General features: G+C 41.1%; 1 protein-coding gene across 1 annotated transcript in view; it reads left to right on the top strand.

The window, feature by feature from the left end:
• The window catches only part of LOC118113214 (CUB and sushi domain-containing protein 1), a 292,387-nt gene extending 274,771 nt beyond the window's left edge, over positions 1-17,616 (top strand). The window contains exons 76-79 of the mRNA XM_047340219.1: positions 3,350-3,437; positions 3,736-3,862; positions 5,583-5,645; positions 9,779-17,616. Of these exons, the coding sequence (XP_047196175.1) occupies positions 3,350-3,437; positions 3,736-3,862; positions 5,583-5,645; positions 9,779-9,938 (438 nt within the window). The 3' untranslated portion in view covers positions 9,939-17,616. The remainder of the gene's footprint in view (positions 1-3,349; positions 3,438-3,735; positions 3,863-5,582; positions 5,646-9,778) is intronic.
• Positions 17,617-17,979: the final 363 nt, after the last annotated feature.

Here is a 17,979-nt window from a genome sequence, read left to right as displayed (position 1 = left end):
CCAAAAGACGTGCACACAAACCAACTATCCAGAAAATGACAGAGTAAAAACTAGCCCAAGTTAGTTGATCACTATATCAGCCGCTGCCTTCATGCAATGTGCGTGGTTAAAAGGGAAAATTCATGAGGCACGTATTTAAACATGTAAAAAAAGAAAACCTACATTTTGTGTGTTTGCATGCCACAAACAACACGAGAGGCGCACAGCCAGGACATCAGGGTTCATGATCCGACACCATCGATTAATAACTAAATAAGTGTGATCATCAGTTTGTGTGTGAGGAGCAAAAGAGACGAGCACACACACACACAAACACACACACACACACACACACACACACACACACACACACACACACACACACACACACACACACACACACAAAATACATTCCCTAGCCCCTTACACTAACCTTAACCATCCAAACTAAATGCCTAACCCTAACCCTGACCCTAAAACCAAGTCTTAACCCTCAAACAGCCCATTGAAAAAGTGAGGACCAGTCAAAATGTCCTCACTTTCCAAAAATGTCCTCCCTCTTTAGGGTCTATGCCTAAAAGGGTCCTCACAAAGATATGAGTACAGAAACCCCACACACACACGTACACACACAGAGAGAGAGACACAGGCTGCAGACAGGAGAGAAGTTATTCCTGCAGATGATCACACAACATGGTGTCCACGTTTAACTTCATTGTTGCAGGAGAAGCGACGCCCCGCTGATCCAGGAACATTAATATTAATACAGCAGGTCATTATAAAGACCAGGGAAAAAAGTTGTTGGTGACTTTTTAACAGTGTGGCATCCAGTGAGTTTTCACGTCTGCTTTGTGGTAATATTGACTCTTACCCGCTGAAACCCTGCTGCTCCTCCTCCTGCTCCTCAAACACGTCTCTCACCCTGAGCCTTGGCTAGCAGCTCAGCAGGACCCGTCAAAGTCTGTGTCTGAAGCTTCTAAGTCATTTTCATTGTTGGTCTCTTCGAAGTAAGTGCTGTACACTGCTTCAATTCCCTCAGCTTATTGTTTGAAGCATAACTTTAAAAACTTGGCTACTATCGGCAAAAATAAAAAAAAACATATTTGATTTTATCTCCAGGATGTGAGTTTCAGTGAGTCATGATGGATTTCAGAGGTTCTGTATCTTAAAAACAATGGTATCATAAAAAAACATACACACTCATTAGTATTTACACACAGAATTGTTGCACTCTGTGTATACATTGCCGGGCTACATCCAGTCTCAATGGATTAAATTATAAATGTGTTCAAACAGTCAAGTTATAATATTGTTTCTGTGTCTAGAAAGAAAGACAAAGACAAAACATAGAAAGAAAGTTCGTTCCGTGTGATGTTCCATGGAACACGTCTTTGACTTTTCAACTTGGTTCGAGGTGATATTTGAAGATGGGGCTTCTATACATCATTTCTACAACTGGGGAATAGATTAAAACAAATCTGATACTGTTTGACTTGTCGACGGAGAGGACCAGAGAAGGAGGCATGGAGGAACCAAGTGGGCCGACTGTAAAGGATGGAAGCAGGCAGCGATGTATGGAAGAGCAATGATGGAGGAAAGAAGGAATGAGAGGCAGACGGACAATTTTTCATGTCGCCAATGACAGAAAGAGTGAAAGAGGAGAAGAGTCGGGCTGATAATGCCCTGGTTGTGTGGCTCCCGGAAAAACAATCTTTTCACTGTTAGAAGATGAAATTTCAATTGTCCATTTGTGGTTAAAACATCGCTGCTGCAATCTGGAGAACAGGAGATGGTGGAAGGGGCAGAAGGAGGTGAAGACAGAGGCGATGCCCGAGTGCAGGAGGAGGGTGGGGATGCTGTTGATGGGGGGTAATAATGTGAAAACTGGTGCTCAAAGGTACACAGCACAATCGAAATGGTTCAACTTAAACTGCAGACTCTTAAAGATATAATATATAACAATTCTTCATTAAAATGTCCAAAAACAAATAGACCTTTGTTATATATTTTTTGGGCTTTCATTATCCAAAATGTTTCCAACAACGTTCAATTATTCAACGTAACGGGACGTTCCATTTCGCTAACTTTCTGACTATATGCACTTTATCCGTGGCTTTGTCCCCGCTATAACTTCAGTGACAAACAAATGAGGAAGGAAAAACAAACTGCTAGCCCGTTAGTTTGTTTTTTCACGATTATTCATTGTCGTTTGCTGCATAACGTAAATAAAACTTTTGTACATTACCTCATCCGATCTGCGCCTGAGTCACCTCAGGTCGACTTTTATTGGCAATGGTGATGAAAACAACAACTCCCATGATCCAATGCTGCTTCACGACATCGTCAAACTAGGTCTTTCGTTATTGCTTTTGATTTGAATTGGCCGAAGTCACATATTGTACCTTTAAACCAGAACACAGGAGCAGAGTCAGAGGAGGGTTTCAAAGGTTTAATGTAAAAGTTAAAAACAAATACTGAATGTAGTGACAGAATGAATGATCACAGAGAGCAACAGGCTGGTGAGCAGCTCTCCAGAACCCAGGTCCAGAGTTCACCGAGGTTATGCAGAGACAAAGTTCTGGCAGGAGTCCAAGACAGAGGCACGGTAATGAGAGCTGGCTGAGCGTGGCAGGAGCAGGAGTCAGGTAGACGATCCTCAGCATGGACAAAAACACACCGATTAATATTCAGGCACAGGGGCAGGTAGATGGGCAGGTAACAGAAGTTAAAAAATTAGGTTTTCAGAAAATTAGGAGAAGCCAAGCGAACGACGATCAGGCAGAGTCTTGATGAGTGAACCAGTCCTGATATACAGCAGAAGGTTTTGGCATAGATCAGGAGATGAGACACGTGCATGGATGAATCTGGGGGGGCAAGAAGGAATCCACACAGGAAAAAGACAAAACAAGAATTCCATAATCCTACCAGTAAAATCCTAAACATTTGGTGTCACAGTTTGTTACGTGTAAATAAAACCAAGCAACACATTGCTTTGTAGAAAACAAATTTCTGGCTAAGAAGTGAACTTACTTCTTGCTTAGTTCCTTTAAATCTTAAGGATGACAACATTAAGCTGATTACTGTGAGCTTCATGTTGTCATCCATCTGTAGTCAACTCTGCAGGAAGGTAATTACACATTCACCTGTCGGTTCTTAAAATGTTTTCACCCTCTAACCACACCTGTCTCACGCTTCCCCCTCTTGATCCGTAAGCCACTTTTTGACACTTTGATTAAAATTCCGCACTGTTGTTGGAGAAATAAAATAGACTCTCCTTGAAATGGAGAAGAAACAGATACAGTTTCTCCCGCTGTCGGTGCAAGGTGCTCATATTCAACTGTACTGTATTGTGTTCTGTTTTGTTTTTCAGGTTACCGCAGAATCAGACCAGAAGACGTTTGTTTACCAGGGGCATATTCACAGTAAAGACTTTGGCAAGTTCCATCTGACGAGGCAAGGTAGGTCTGTCAGTAACATCTGCATCAATGTCAACCACAACAAACAATGCAGACTTTATATTCCGGTTAAACACACTAAAATATGGACGCGCTAAAATAATCCGTCATTCATGGATTTATTTAAATGGTTTGGTCAGTGTAGTGTAAAATAAATTCCATTTCAGATTGACATGAACAGCAGACCTGACGTATACAGAATGAATGAATGCAGTAAGCATATATTACACGTGCACAATAGGGTTTTTATATGTGTTTATTCATGCATGTCTCGGGTTATTTTTTTTGTCTGCATCCCCAGGCCCGGTAACCATGGCGATGGACCCATCCAACCCTTACACAAACAGCAGCTCTGTGGCAGCAGCCATCTTAGTTCCTTTCTTTGCCCTCATCCTGTCGGGATTTGCCTTCTACCTCTACAAGCACAGGTAAACTATATGCTCAACGTAAACCCACCACAGGAGACAAACAACAGAGCCGAATTTAAAAAACAGCCGTTTGCCTTTTGGCTTTGTCTGCAAGAGACAAAAAAACATGATGCACTCGGCCAAAAGAAATATCAAAGCAAACAAGTTATCGCTAAAAATATAGGCAATTTACTTTATGGAAACAATATTGTTATTATAATACATAAACCACAGCTTGACTACCTGATAAATATAAGACAATATCTTCTTTTGGATTATTTTCTGATGAGCTGTCAATGAATTTCAGTGCATTTGAAGGGATTTCTTCATTCAGTTGTGTTTATATATTTCCCCAAACACTCTTAAGTCATTTAAAATATGTTTATGGGTTGAATTATATTATGATTTGTAAGTGTTGGAGGTAATGGTGGGACCTTTCATTCTGACACCAAAAGGGGAGCCTGTATTTACAGTATCAAGCTTCTCAAAGTAAGATATTAATCCTAACCATTTTTTCCCGTGACATATTCATATTGACAAATACTGGGGCACATAGCTGTAGATTTATTTCTTATGGTCACCAGAGGTGCAGACGCAGCCCTGGGGCCTGCGTAAAGTAGGAAGGATAAATGATCAGCAGGTGGTGTTGCATTGCATCTCCCAACCACGACGCCCAGGCAGTTTCTTTATGGCCCTGGAATCCAGGCCAGTTCACCTACATTACAGGAAACCGTCCAACTAACCAATCAGATATGCACCAGTCTTTATATGAATATGCAGCACTCTTTCATGCTCCAATGGATGGGTAGGTCCTGTAAAGATCACATTTACATGACAAAAACCTACTCTGAAGAATCAGCCATTTATCTAACCTAATACAAATCTTCCTTATTGACAATAACAATTCTATTCTATAACAAAAATGTATACTTGAGATGTGCATAAGAAGAAAAATAAAAATCGTTATAACAGATATTCTACTCGATAACTCTGCCTTTTCCAAACTCCAAACAGAATCACGTCTTTGTGAGTCCCCTGCTCCAAACTCAGTGGAGAAGATGGAACTGAAACACAATGGAAAAACAATGAGGAGTGAAAAGTTTATTTTTAGAAGGATAGGCGGGTTTACAGAAATGTGGAAACTTAATTATAGTTCTGAAAGTACAAACACAGCCTGAAGGTGTAATCTGATTGACCTTAGATATTAATTATTGCCCCTAGAAAGTTCACAATAGACTTAAAAAGACATCTGATGTGAGATAATTCCGCACTTTATTGAGGGTAAAATGTCATCATTGATTTTCCGTGTTTAAGATTATTTATCTAAAGTATGATCTGAGTTCTGCACTTTATTACTCAAAGTTTTACAAAGTCATTGTGCTTTACTAACAATAATCATTATTCCATGTTAATCTGTTGACTTGTCATTTATGTTCGATTTTCAGCATTGTTTCTACACAGAGTCTTTCTCTTTTAACCTGTTATTGATGAAACACAGCCAGTCAGTTATAGATACTACCTTGTTACTCTGATAACTGACGATGCTAGGATTGTGACTTCTATGTGCAGGACCATGCATACTTATACACAAGATATTTATCACATGTGCACATCTGTTATCTGAGGAGGAGAATAGACTAGTAGCTCTGTCTTTACTTTACACTTTGTTACACAGCCTGCTTACCAGTTAGCAGTGTGCAAATGCTAGTTGATGTATATTAAAGCTGATGGTTGTATGCAGGACGTTGTCTGCTGACACAGATGACAATGAAAGACCAAAAGACACCTGGGGGCCTGGCGGCAGGTAAGACTGACTCTTGTCATTCCCCTGGTTTCCAATGGCAACCAGACCTCCGCCCGCCGCCACATCCTCCGTCGAGCTTTTCATCTCTTCTTTTTAATTTTTTGGATTTTTCTCATGCTGTTTAGTAAGGCTGCACAATTTAACCAAGTCATTTCTGAACTGACCTGAAACTTGTCTCACTTAAAATGACGACTAAAACTTTTAAAGGTTTCATATTCGCTAAGATTAACTGTGGGGTGACATTTATACTGAGGTTTTATCTTAAAGGCAGTGCAGCCCTACTGTGTCAAACAGCAATCATTAAAACTAGACGGAGAACTTTGGTTATTTCGTCTCTGATCTCATTGTCATCTCTCTGTCAGCATGATGCCATCAAGAACAAATACAGCGTTTGACCTGCTCTAAACTGGCCTAATCAAAGCCAGTGATATGTTTACCTCTGTTTGCCGCCTCTTCTCATTATCATTTCCAACTGTTTTTCTATAACCAGGAAATTAGTTGCATCTTGACTTAACAGCAGGTGTGTGATAAACCTAGTTTTGCTAATACAACATAATGCCCGGCCCAGCAAGCCAGCGGAAAGAGATTTATTTCTAATTATTGCTTCATTATGTGAAACACTGAAAGTAAGGTATGAGTGTGCACGCTGCAGTGACTTCCTGCTCCGGCCCATTTGTCTGTACAGTGTCTATAATACTGTCAAAGCAATTATGTGTGCTGTTTCTCACTCTACCAATAAAACTAAACTATTGCACCTACAGCCACAAACAGAAACTAGTGCAGCCATTTGAACTACTGCCACGCAGCGAGGTCTGTGTGTTGGTGTGTGTGCAGTTTTGTAAAGTAATGGGTTGAGCATGTAGGGTAGGCTTAGTGGCTCCCCAGGGTTGGATTTCCACTATTTCGCATACACACACATACACACATACACACACACACACACGTCTTAATGAGGTCAGACTCAAACAGCGTTTCTGCTGCAGCACTCCTCCCTACTAATAGTTCCACAGGGTTCGGGAGTAAGTGATTATATCTAACTGGATTATAAAGCCTGATTATCCAAAAATGTAATCTGCAGCAAACAGACAAATCAGGACGGCAGCAGTCACATTTCATCATGTTTCTGTTTGAACCTGTGTAGCAAGTTTCTTAAGATCCTTTTTCAGGCAACAATTTCTTTTGAACCATAACTATTGAAAAGCATTTGCAGGATGATGGCAGGTTGCATGCACGCAGAGACATGAGAGCAGCAGATGGGCACTGGGCAGCTGAATCACTGAAGCAGACAGTTGTTATGGTTCATGTCCTCTCGCCTGCCACAAATTTCATAGCAATTTGAAAAGAAAAAAAAAAGATTTTCTCTATTTTTTTTAAAGCAGAAACCTGCTCTTGCAAAGTTTGCCCATTTGGTCTCAAGGGTAAAAATGCACATCCAAGTGACAGGACGTACCTGGTATTTTAGTGAGCAATGGTAAATACAGCCAATTTGTAATATTTACATTTACGTACAGATTTCTCTTGCTGCCAGTAGTTCTTGAACCTACACACCTATCATTTCCCTCCTGTGTTTTAAAAATCCGTGAGGTTGAACAGGACTTGTAAATGCATCTTATAACATATTGTGTACTCTGCCTTATTTGGAAATGTTTAAATGTTTCCACTTATGACCAAAAACATCAGAATATCCCGTTTACTTTAAATAAATCCCTCTATTTTACAATCATCTAAAGAAAAAATCTCTAAAAGTTTCAAGGTTTTTTTTACATTTAAGACACAAAGACTTCATAACAACCTCAGACACATATGAAACCAACACGTGCATCCCAATAGAGTCATGTTTCTGGCCCCCTGACAAACGCGATGTAATATGCCCTGGCTATTTGGCTCTGTTTTGATTCACTAACTCCTGGGGAAAGTATCTGCATCGGTTGAAGCTCACTTCTTTCATCGGTCTCTGATTCATTAGAACTCTTTGCTGCTTTGTGCTGGGAAAGGACCGTGCAGCCGGTGGGCATTAGTGAGAGCTGTGAGACTCTACCATACACTTTATATAATAAAAGACCTACAGCTGCATAGAGCTACAGATTTCTGTGTCTCACTGGGAACAGCACTACAAGTGACAGAGGCAATTAGAAATATCACTCTTTAAAAAGTCAGCAGGAGCAAGATGGAATATATGTGTGAGGATGCAAGGAGTAAGGTGGCAAAGGTGGATGAGTTTAAATACTTAGGGTTAGAGTGTGAAAGAAAGGTGAAGAGGAGAGTGCAGGCAGGGTGGAGATGAGTGTCAGGAGTGATTTACGACGGAAGGATGCCTGCGAGGGTGAAAGGGACGGTTTACACGTTAGTAATAAGACCAGCCATGGCCCCGTTCAGACCTGTGATAATCATCGGGTGGTGCGGTCACAAGTGTTCAGCTCTAAGTAAAGGTGTGAACACAGCCAAGACGTATTTGAGATCCAACACATTCGGAGGTGGTGTGGGACGCGTGTGGCCACATTCTGTCAGCTGTACGAGGGCAAATTAGTCCTGACGTCCTCTGACCTTCCACATTTTCACAATGAACTGAAAATCTTTTTACACTCAGTGATACATTCATCTATTCATTTGATTGGGCGACACTGTGGTGCAGTGGATGGCACTGTCTTTCTGTGTGGGGTTTGAGTGGGTTTTCTCCGAGCACCCCAACGTCATACAACACTCGAAGAACATGCAGATTGGGGTGAGGTGAATTGGGGACTCTAAATAGCCCTTAGGTGTGATAGTGAGTGAGAATGGTTGCTTGTCTGGACAGACTGTTGACCTGACCATTAAACCTCACCTCTCCCCCTCTCAGGATAAACGGTATAGATAATGGATGGGTGGACTTCATTGTAGAGCTGCACGCAGCACTGATTCGCTCAGCCCCTCTTGGCCCCTCTTGGCCCCTCTTCGCCCCTCTTGGCCCCTTGAAGCAGGCTGGTCTGTCACAGTCAAGCCGTTTTCAGACACGGCCTGCGGGTAGAATCCGGAGCATTGGCTACGGAGTTTACCCAGAGTTTTGCCTTTCACACATGCACAACACAGCGGGAGGTTCTCTGAAAAGACGCGTGTCGGCTCTTATCGCCACAGGCTCTCTTGACATCTTGGTTCGCTGTCTTCTATGTGTGTGTTACTGCTTTTTCAACGGGAGATATTTGTTTTTCTTTTAGTTTTTTTAATTTTTGCTTCTGTCACGCGTTAGCAGCGTCATCGACCCCCTGTTGTGTTCTCTCATCGACTTCGCCTGGATTTCTACGGACATTACACTAGGAGGCCAGTAGAGAAAGTCTGTACACACACCGTACCATCTGTTTTTGTATATAAAGAAGTAAGTGAGATCCGCTTCCAGGTGATTACTTGAATCACATGTTGAGATGCACGTTAATACTAGGTGTGAACTGAGCTGTCCGCTTGTGATCGGATCACTTAAGACTGATGATAATCCCCATATGAACAGAGCCTGTGTTTTAAAGGCATTAAAACAGGAGGCGGTGCTGGAGGGGGCAGAGTCTAAGATGTTGAGCATTGTGTTGGGAGTGACAAACATGGACAGGACTAGGAATGAATATATTAAAGGAATGGCTCACATGGGACGGTTTGGAGACAAAGCAAGAGAAGTGAGATTGAGATTGTTTTGACAAGGAGAGACGGCGGTTATGTTGGGAGAAGCAAGCTGAAGATGGAGCCGCCAGGCGAGGGGAAAAGAGGACGCCCATGGAGGAGGTTTATGGATGTGGTGAGAGGAGACATGCAGGTAGTTAGCGTGACAGAGGAAGATGCAGAGGACAGGAAGAGATAGAAACAGATGATTCGCAGTGGCAACCTCTAATGGGAGCAGCCAAAAGAAGAAAACTCAATGCAGGTTTAATATTATGCTACACTTAGTGTCACTGCAAGATAAGCGTGACTAACCTTGTGGTTTTTTTCATTGTCCTTGGTGACACTTCATACATATTTTATATTAAAACATTAGCAAATTTGGGCAACTTAACCTTGATTTCCTGAAACAAGTGTGTGTTGAACTTGTGATTTTGTGTTTCAGAAGCATGTGCACGTTTTTGTTAAAACCAATACTGCGTCATTAACGCAGTTCTATGTCTTTTTCTTTTCAGGACACGTCCCAAGGTCCAGTTCAATGGCTATGTCGGCCATGAGAGCTCCAACGGTCAGGCATCCTTTGAGAACCCAATGTATGACACCAACATGAAGCCAACTGAGGCTAAGGCGGTTCGATTCGATACCACACTCAACACAGTCTGCACTGTGGTATAGTCCAGCAAACCTGCCACTCAACAGTGGTTTAGTCCAACCTGTTGCAGTCTGCGGTGTGGTTTAACCAAACAAACAAGAAAGAGCAAACACATGTTTTGGACGCGTCACCGTGAGCAGTCTGTGTTGTAGCATGCTGGTCCTCTGTCGGCATAATCTGCAACGTAATGCAGCTCTGCTCGGGCTCCTGAACAATGGTATCATCCACCTCTCCCTGTAGTCCAAAAGAGCTAAACAAGATGGAACCAACAAACGAGGGAGTAGACAAGGACACCATCGAGTTAGATGAAGTCTGTTGTTCAGGAGATCAATACTGGGACCAGAATTCTTCTTTAAGCACTGTTGCAGTTCAAACATCAAGAAATATGGTACAATTAGTACAACTTCCTCCATTAGCGACAACCTAATTGAACAGGACTTATCCAGCGACTGACTGCTTAAGTTTGACCCAACCATGGAAAGGGATTTGTACGCCTCTCGAATCCCCTCCCTGCAACCTGAGTAGTGGTTTACCCCAACCTAACCACATACCCCCATGCCAAATTTGCACAGTGGTATAGGCTAACTGACTCCTCCTGCTGTAGGCCAGACATGAGTTTGACCAGTTTCAGGCTTAACCCTCAGGGGAAGCACACAGACTATTCCACCTCTCAGCTCCCTCCAGACATTGAATAGTAATTGGACAATTTCTATATGTCAACACAAAAACCATCACTGGTGCTGGACCAAATCCTCCCACTGGACTTCCATCAGACTAGACTTGACAGGACTGGACTCTGATGTAACGACAGCTCACACAGTCTGTTTTGGTGGAATCCGATATTAAAGGCACAGGCTGCTGTAAAGCTGACAACCAAACACAGTCAATGCAGTGACAAGTTCAAACAGATCAATTCCTTTCAAAGAAAGTATCCTCATGTCCAGCACTGGATACTAGTATTTAATCAGTACTGCGAGTGGTGGACTAGTGCTGAATGGGTTGAAATAACACTTGCAGATAAGTTTGTTTTAGCCTCCCTGTGGAACTGAATGGGTTCAACATAGGAGGACAATCACAGAGGTTAAGTTGTTTAAAAAAAGCATTTTTAATGTGTTCCTGTGATTGAACCCTCTGCCACTTGCTGTATTGCCTTTTATGACAGTGTCTATTTACAGTATTTGGCAACAGTAAGGCCAAAACATACCCAATCAAGCATTCGCAAATGTTGTTTTGTCCAGGTTTAGTACTAGTATGTTACAAGCAAGGTCTAAATGAGGTTTGGATATTCTAAATATTCTACAGAGGTACTACACACCTAAAATAAGTCAAATACACAATATTCCACACTAGCACCAGACACAACGTGCTGAACCTGAATACCAGACATTTGAGCTGCCCGACTGGTGTACACAATGGACTGGTTTCCAGTGGCCTGTCTAACACAATCTCAGTCAGACGACTGATTCTTGTTCTTGGCCTGGATTCTCTGTGGAAGCTTGGAGGCAATAAGCTGTCAAGATCTTCGACCGCTGCATTCAGCTGCGTCTACATCGAGGAAATGATTTGTCTTCTTGTAACTCCGGTCGGGATGATCAGTCAAGTGATTTTTTTTTTCTGCAGCCTACTCTCCAGCCACAACATCAGAAACAGATGGACACATAGACTGGTTGACCGACAGAAATTAGACAGACGAACACAGACGAATGGACAGACAGGCACTTTTGTCAATTGTGCTGGGAAAAAAAGAGACAAGGACAGGTTGCTATGGAAACGGGGACAAATAGTTGTCTCCTGTTGTCTCTTCTGGCATTTTTCTTCAGTGAAGATATTGATGAACAGACTCTCATGTTCAAAAACCCAGTGGCCCCATGGGACTTCCCAAACTATTGCTGCTGGGGACCCCAAAATATAAACTTTATATAAACTCTTAAACTGCACAAATTTTGCACTAGTGTGTTTTTCTGACTGGGTTATTAAAAAAACTAATAATTTTTGGGTCTGAAATGGGTTTGAAAAATGAGTCATTCAAAAAAATTGAATTTTATTCAAAAACTTCTATCTTTAAAAAGATGACAAAATGTCTAAATACAGGGTTACAGAGTGTTTGTATATACACATTTATACTTCAGACTCCCTGTTATCAGAAGGTGTGACCCCATGCTATAACGTTGTTTATTTCGTTGCCATGACAACACGCTAGCCAAACCCAATAGTTTGGATCAGTTTACCTGTGGACCTCCGAGCTTCTAGTGTCACTTACTGGCAACACACTCCTGCCATTGATAGAGCAGTGGCTGTTTCTGAAAGCTTCTACTGAATCCGTTACTATGATATGTGAGAGAAATATTTAGAAAGCCTCACATCCATAATATGCAGTTTGGTCCCACTGTGATACTATGGTACCACATTGCTAGTTTTATTTTCAGGTATTATACCGCATCATTTTCTGACATCTGTCATACACACTTTAAGATAAAACAGTAACTTGATACAGACTCGTTTCTCTCTGTGAGCGTCTTGTAGCAGCGGACAGTACAAGTTCTCAGAACCACGATGTGACTGTTTCTCTACAACTCTTTAAAAAGATGTGTTGCAGTGTTCCCCACTTCTCACATTATCATGCATCATCTGTCCACACATCCGATGTACACAATCATATTTCAACACACCTTTTTAAAGAGCACTTTTGGCACACGTGTGATCTGTTCTAGATCTGTCGCGTAAGAGCAGAGTACAAAGAGATACATTACTCAGACAACATGCACAATTATTGTTGTCGAAACTTGTCGCCCCCTTCCCAACACTGAACCCCTCCATTGTTTGAGAAATACCTCGTGTGCAGACAGTAAGTTACAAACTGCTTATCAATGCTGGAACCTCACTGCAACAAATACACAAGCTTAGCGAGGGCGACCTCTCTTTGTGCTTATTTCCTGGTAATTTTGCGCTAACACCCATAAATCTGCAGGATCCGAGATAATTCACTGGTTTCAAATCACTTGCCAAGCTTGTTATTTCTCGCAGTGTTCCCTCTAAGATATTTTTATTTTTTGAAAGATGCTGCACTTGGTTTAGATCACAGATGTAACTGCTTTCAGTGTTTGTCCTTCACTCAGCGCATCACATTCTGGTGTTTTACACTACAGGCGTTTTATTTAACCTGCATGGTTTTTATTGTCCAACTGAATTTCTCTTTATGGTTTTCCATGTTTTTTCAGTCATTCAACCTGTCCATCATATACAATAAATCAGAAATTCATCCATTCTCACACACAATATCAAATGGTGAGTAGAACGTATGATGTCAGATAATGAAAATCTACTACTGATATTTGTTAACTCATGAAACACATTATTACAGTGTTCTACTCAAGGCCAAGACTCAATTCAGATCAGAGAACTCTGAGAACTCAAATACTGAAAAAAACATGTGGCATGAGAAAGTTGTCGCATCGACCTATTTAGAAAGACTGCATTAACAAGTCAGTTGTTGTTTCTATTTAAATTTTAATTGAAAACGACTCTGCCCCGGACCTGACTGCTGCAAATTAAATGTTCCGAAACAATGTGATGATGTTTGGAAGAATGTCAACGGGATATTCTTGGTATTATAACATCCATTGTCAGTCTGGGGTCAAACAGCCACAGACACAAACAGCAGTGTGAGACACAGACAGTAGAAATATGCAGATGTGTGTAGTAGCTAATTTACTGGGGAAAGTAAAAGAGTGACAAGACAGAAGAGCCCCATTTAAAATCTCTTCACAGGAATAAACAAGACATCTGTAAACAACAGTAGAGCGTCTGCTCGCAAGCTTGTGCGCTTCCTCTCTTTTATTGCTGGAGTGCACCCAGTGCCTCCATTTTAATTGATTTAATTAATTCAGAGAAGATTTCCTGGAGTCCTGGAGTCGAGAGTGCATAATGGAGCCTGAAAATTAGAGGCTGCATGGTTTCCAAAAAGCATAATAAAAGGTCTAATTTTTAACACTTAATGACACAGATCTGATCACCCGCCGTGCCCAGAGAAAGAGAATTTAGACTCCTATAAATAATGGCGTGTAAAGATCAGAGAGGTGCGGCAGAGGTTAGATTTCAGATCGCACAGAAACTCAGCCAAATATAAAGCAAATATTTATGCAGATCCTCTAAGGTTACGGCGTATCGGCCATAATAACATCTGAGGCTTACAGCAGAGCCCTGAAATTATGACAGTGTTTCTGAAAGCCCACAAGGATGCCAGATGAGCTCAGTTTTTATGACTGCCAGCACCGAAACCCTTCATTTTAAGAGAGATTGACTTTCCCCCAGTAGCCTTTCAATGTTTCTCTCAGTAACCAGCTGTGCAGAGGCAGATGTTTCTTTCAGGAGCTGTTTTCACTCACCGCTTTTCTTGTTGTATCGTCTAACATGAAGGGTGTGGTTTCATTGTGTCAGCCTTACGCCTTAAGCTATCTCTGAGCCGTTCAAACATGGATAGTGTCCCTGTCAGTTTCATTTTCCTTTTATATTTAGACAAACGTTTGATAGAGAGTCGGTGGAACATGTGTTGATTAAGCTCTCGAGGTAAAAGTATTTATTTACATTGCATTTTCTATCTGGACTCTTATTACGCTGAGTCATGGTGGAGGTGCAGATGAAGTTCAGCACAGATGGAAGTACAAACCAAACGATATGAATATGTAATTATATAAAGATATTTATATTCAATATGCAAGAACATCTAGTTTTTCCATTTATTTTAAATATTCATTTTAACAGGATCATAAAAAACAGATCCAGTTTCACCTGAAAAGAAGACAGATGATTATGATTATGAATAGATACATAATAGAAAAGGATGCTCTCACCTATAGTTAGAAGAAAAAAGTTCTAAGACTGACTTCTTGCGGCTCAGTGAAGGTTGTGGTTTCGAACTCTATCGTCCAGCCCCGAGCTCTGATTAAGACCATTTCAATCAGACAGCTCCTGTTTGAAATGTTTATTTCAGCAGCAGAGCATAGATAGAGTTTTCTAGGCTCCAGATAAGATTTCATTCATGTAATGGGGAGTTAAGAGCACATATCTTTAACCTCCCCCCCTGTCAGAGCCTGCAGGTGGATGCTGGGGTGGTGGATGGGCTGAATGGAATACTGATGCACGGCTGCAGAAACATTGACAAGCAAAGGGAGAGATGTGCTTCAACTTATGTTAAATCTTAGTAGAATCAAATTGTATAACAAAGGACACTTCCTGTGATAAAGAGATAATCTCCTCTGTTCATTTCCATTGGAAAACTTTACAAATACAACTAGGCAGCTGTAGCTACATACTGTACAAGCCTCTTCTTGAGTCTCTCACTCAACTTTCTAAAAGTGCAGTGTGTGTTTTAACCGAACATGACACATCCCTGCTCTGAAGATGTCCTGAAAGTTTGGATGTCTTCTTCCCTCAAACTTTTGTTTCAAAATTGTGTAAAAGTTCCAACTGTGCCCTTCATTTCACATCGTCAGCATTTCTCAATTAAAAAGCAACAGCTGGCTGCAAGTTAAAAAAAAAAAATCAAATGAAACTACCCCACTAAATTTTAAAATGTCAAGGTTGTTTCTGCTTCTTCAGCTGAGTCTTTTCACAGTTTGGGGGAAACAAAGGTTCCCCATTTCTCCCTCACTTTCTCTATAGTGGTTTTGTCAGCAGTCTTCATTGAAACAAAAGAGCCTGGGTTTGCTGTGAGATTAAAACAAAAATAATACAGGCTGAAACTTGAAATGTCACACTTTGCCTTTTCACACCGTGTCACATGGTACAGGCGAGTTACTTGATTACATCTCGCCTAAATCACATCAAGATGAGGTCTGGGGCAGTTTAAACACTGGTGCAAAGCACACGCATGCACGGACGACTGCAGAGTGATGGTGCTGAACTTTTCCTGCCGGAATAGTGAAGGAAAATCCAGTTTCAGTGTAGCGTGAGTAGGAATCAAGCAATCCATGCGTTCAAATGTGGCTCGGTTGCCGTATCGACCTGTAGATGGATTTTTATCTGTAAAGGAATTTTATTGCAAGATAGAAAATCAGACCTTTCTGTTTTTTGTCTGTGAGTGACACACACACACACACACACATTGCATACTATATCTGGGCTGCTTAGGTTTCACTTTTTAGTGTAATCTAATTAAAATATGAAGTACTGCAGTTGGTTTGCCCTTGACAGGCCTGCACCTTCTCCTCCGCAGTTTGGATAGGACAAACTTCTCATGCCGCACGTTCAGAATTGGAGCTTTGAGGAAAATCGACACCCTAGTGATTTAACTGCAGCCCTGCTTCACAGTACAAATGATGAATAATCGTCATTTCAGCACATGGCCGTTGTAGATTGCGATATTACATATAACTGTTATATCCAGACGTTACGATGACAGGATGCAGCAACATATCTCGAAATGCAGTAAACCGCTGATGGTTGCTTGTGAATGTCTAGTGAAAAATATTGTGTTTTTTTCCCCGAATGGCCGCCAGATACATTGAAAAATGGAGAGGTCTTCATTAAAAGCTATTGTTTTAACCATCACATTCACTGTCATCATCATCACTGTCCTCCTCATCATCATCATCATCATCATCATCATCATGTGCTGCTGAACTTGAAGTAGGTGCAAAAGAGAAATTTTTTTTGTACAGAAATCTATTTTTTATGGAGAATTTGTAAAAAAAAAAAAGAGAAAGAAACTTATTATTAAACATGCTGTACTTTTTATGATTAATGATGTAGGTACAACAAAATCTTGTTCATTAAAGTCAATGTTTTTACTGTTACACACCATGTAAAAATCTACGGTTCAAACTGAGTATCAAATATCCAAATGTCACATGATCTCTTTTGTCTATTTCGGCTGCTTTTACACAGGAACCTAAAACCTTTGGGGAATCGGAGATAAATCTTCTGACACTCATCTCTGGGTCACAATTGTAAAACGCATCAGTTTTATAAAATGATGTGACACCACAGCCCAGTTTCACTTTCCTTTAAACACTAAATCAGCATTCATTGGAAACTATGGTACATCATTTGATCATACATAGAACGGTATTGAGTGCTACAGGTGTTCTATGAGCTTTGATGATCCCTCATAACAAAATGTATTTTATTTTATTTTCAATTATTCTTTTAATTGACTTACATATATACAGACACAGATGATTAGTGTCCTGTGTCATGGTGGGTTTGAAAACAACACTTCCTTTTAAGAACAGTGTTCTTGTGTAACAGCAGCCCAGTAAGACTGGTTCCTAACGTCTGTAACTGGGAGAAAAATGACTTCCACAGGCACAAAAGATTTTGGATGACTTGACCCCTTTACGGCCCAAAGTACAACCTCGTGTCTAAACCAGGAGGGATCTGCTTCTCCTTGCTAAGACATTGTGGGTTTAGAATAGAAAATAAAGTTTTAAAGTAAATTCATACTCTAGCAGCAGCTTTGGCAAATCGGCCGCCATTTCGGAGGCTTCTTTGTCCATCGGTAAAATAAGACTGGTACTCAAGTTTTGAAGTAAAGGATGGAAAATGACACTTTTCTGTCCGATGAGAGAGAAACAACAAAGAGTGTTATAAAGGGTTAAACAACAGATACTGTATGTGAATGCAGCCTCACAGCCTGCTGCTAAAGAGACTCAGTTTATCTATTTTGAAGACATTATTTGAGAATAAAGTTTTTATACAATACTTCTCCTCTTTGTTACCATTATTGTTGTTGTTTTGTCGATTGTTTTCCTAGTTTATGAATCCAACACCTTCTAATGTCAAGTTCACACTACACGACCTGCTGTCTTGTGATCAGGAGTCTTGCAGTTGGGAGTTCACACTACACGACCGACTGGCGACAGGGGGTCACACACTACACGACCTCTCACCAGGAGAAACCCTCGACTCATATGTATAGCTACGCCGCCCTGCACTCTGATTGGCTGTAGTTGTCACAGATTAGTCCAGATATTTAGCCTGCTAGACATCGAGTCATGGCAGGTGAGGTGTTGCTGAGCCTCTCAAATTGCGCCTTTTTAGGAGTTGACACGCAGCGAATCGCGA

Source organism: Hippoglossus stenolepis, chromosome 1, assembly GCF_022539355.2.
Source record: "Hippoglossus stenolepis isolate QCI-W04-F060 chromosome 1, HSTE1.2, whole genome shotgun sequence".
NCBI lineage: Eukaryota > Metazoa > Chordata > Actinopteri > Pleuronectiformes > Pleuronectidae > Hippoglossus > Hippoglossus stenolepis.
Note: the sequence above shows the minus strand (reverse complement) of the source record. Positions and strands in the feature narration are given on the sequence as shown.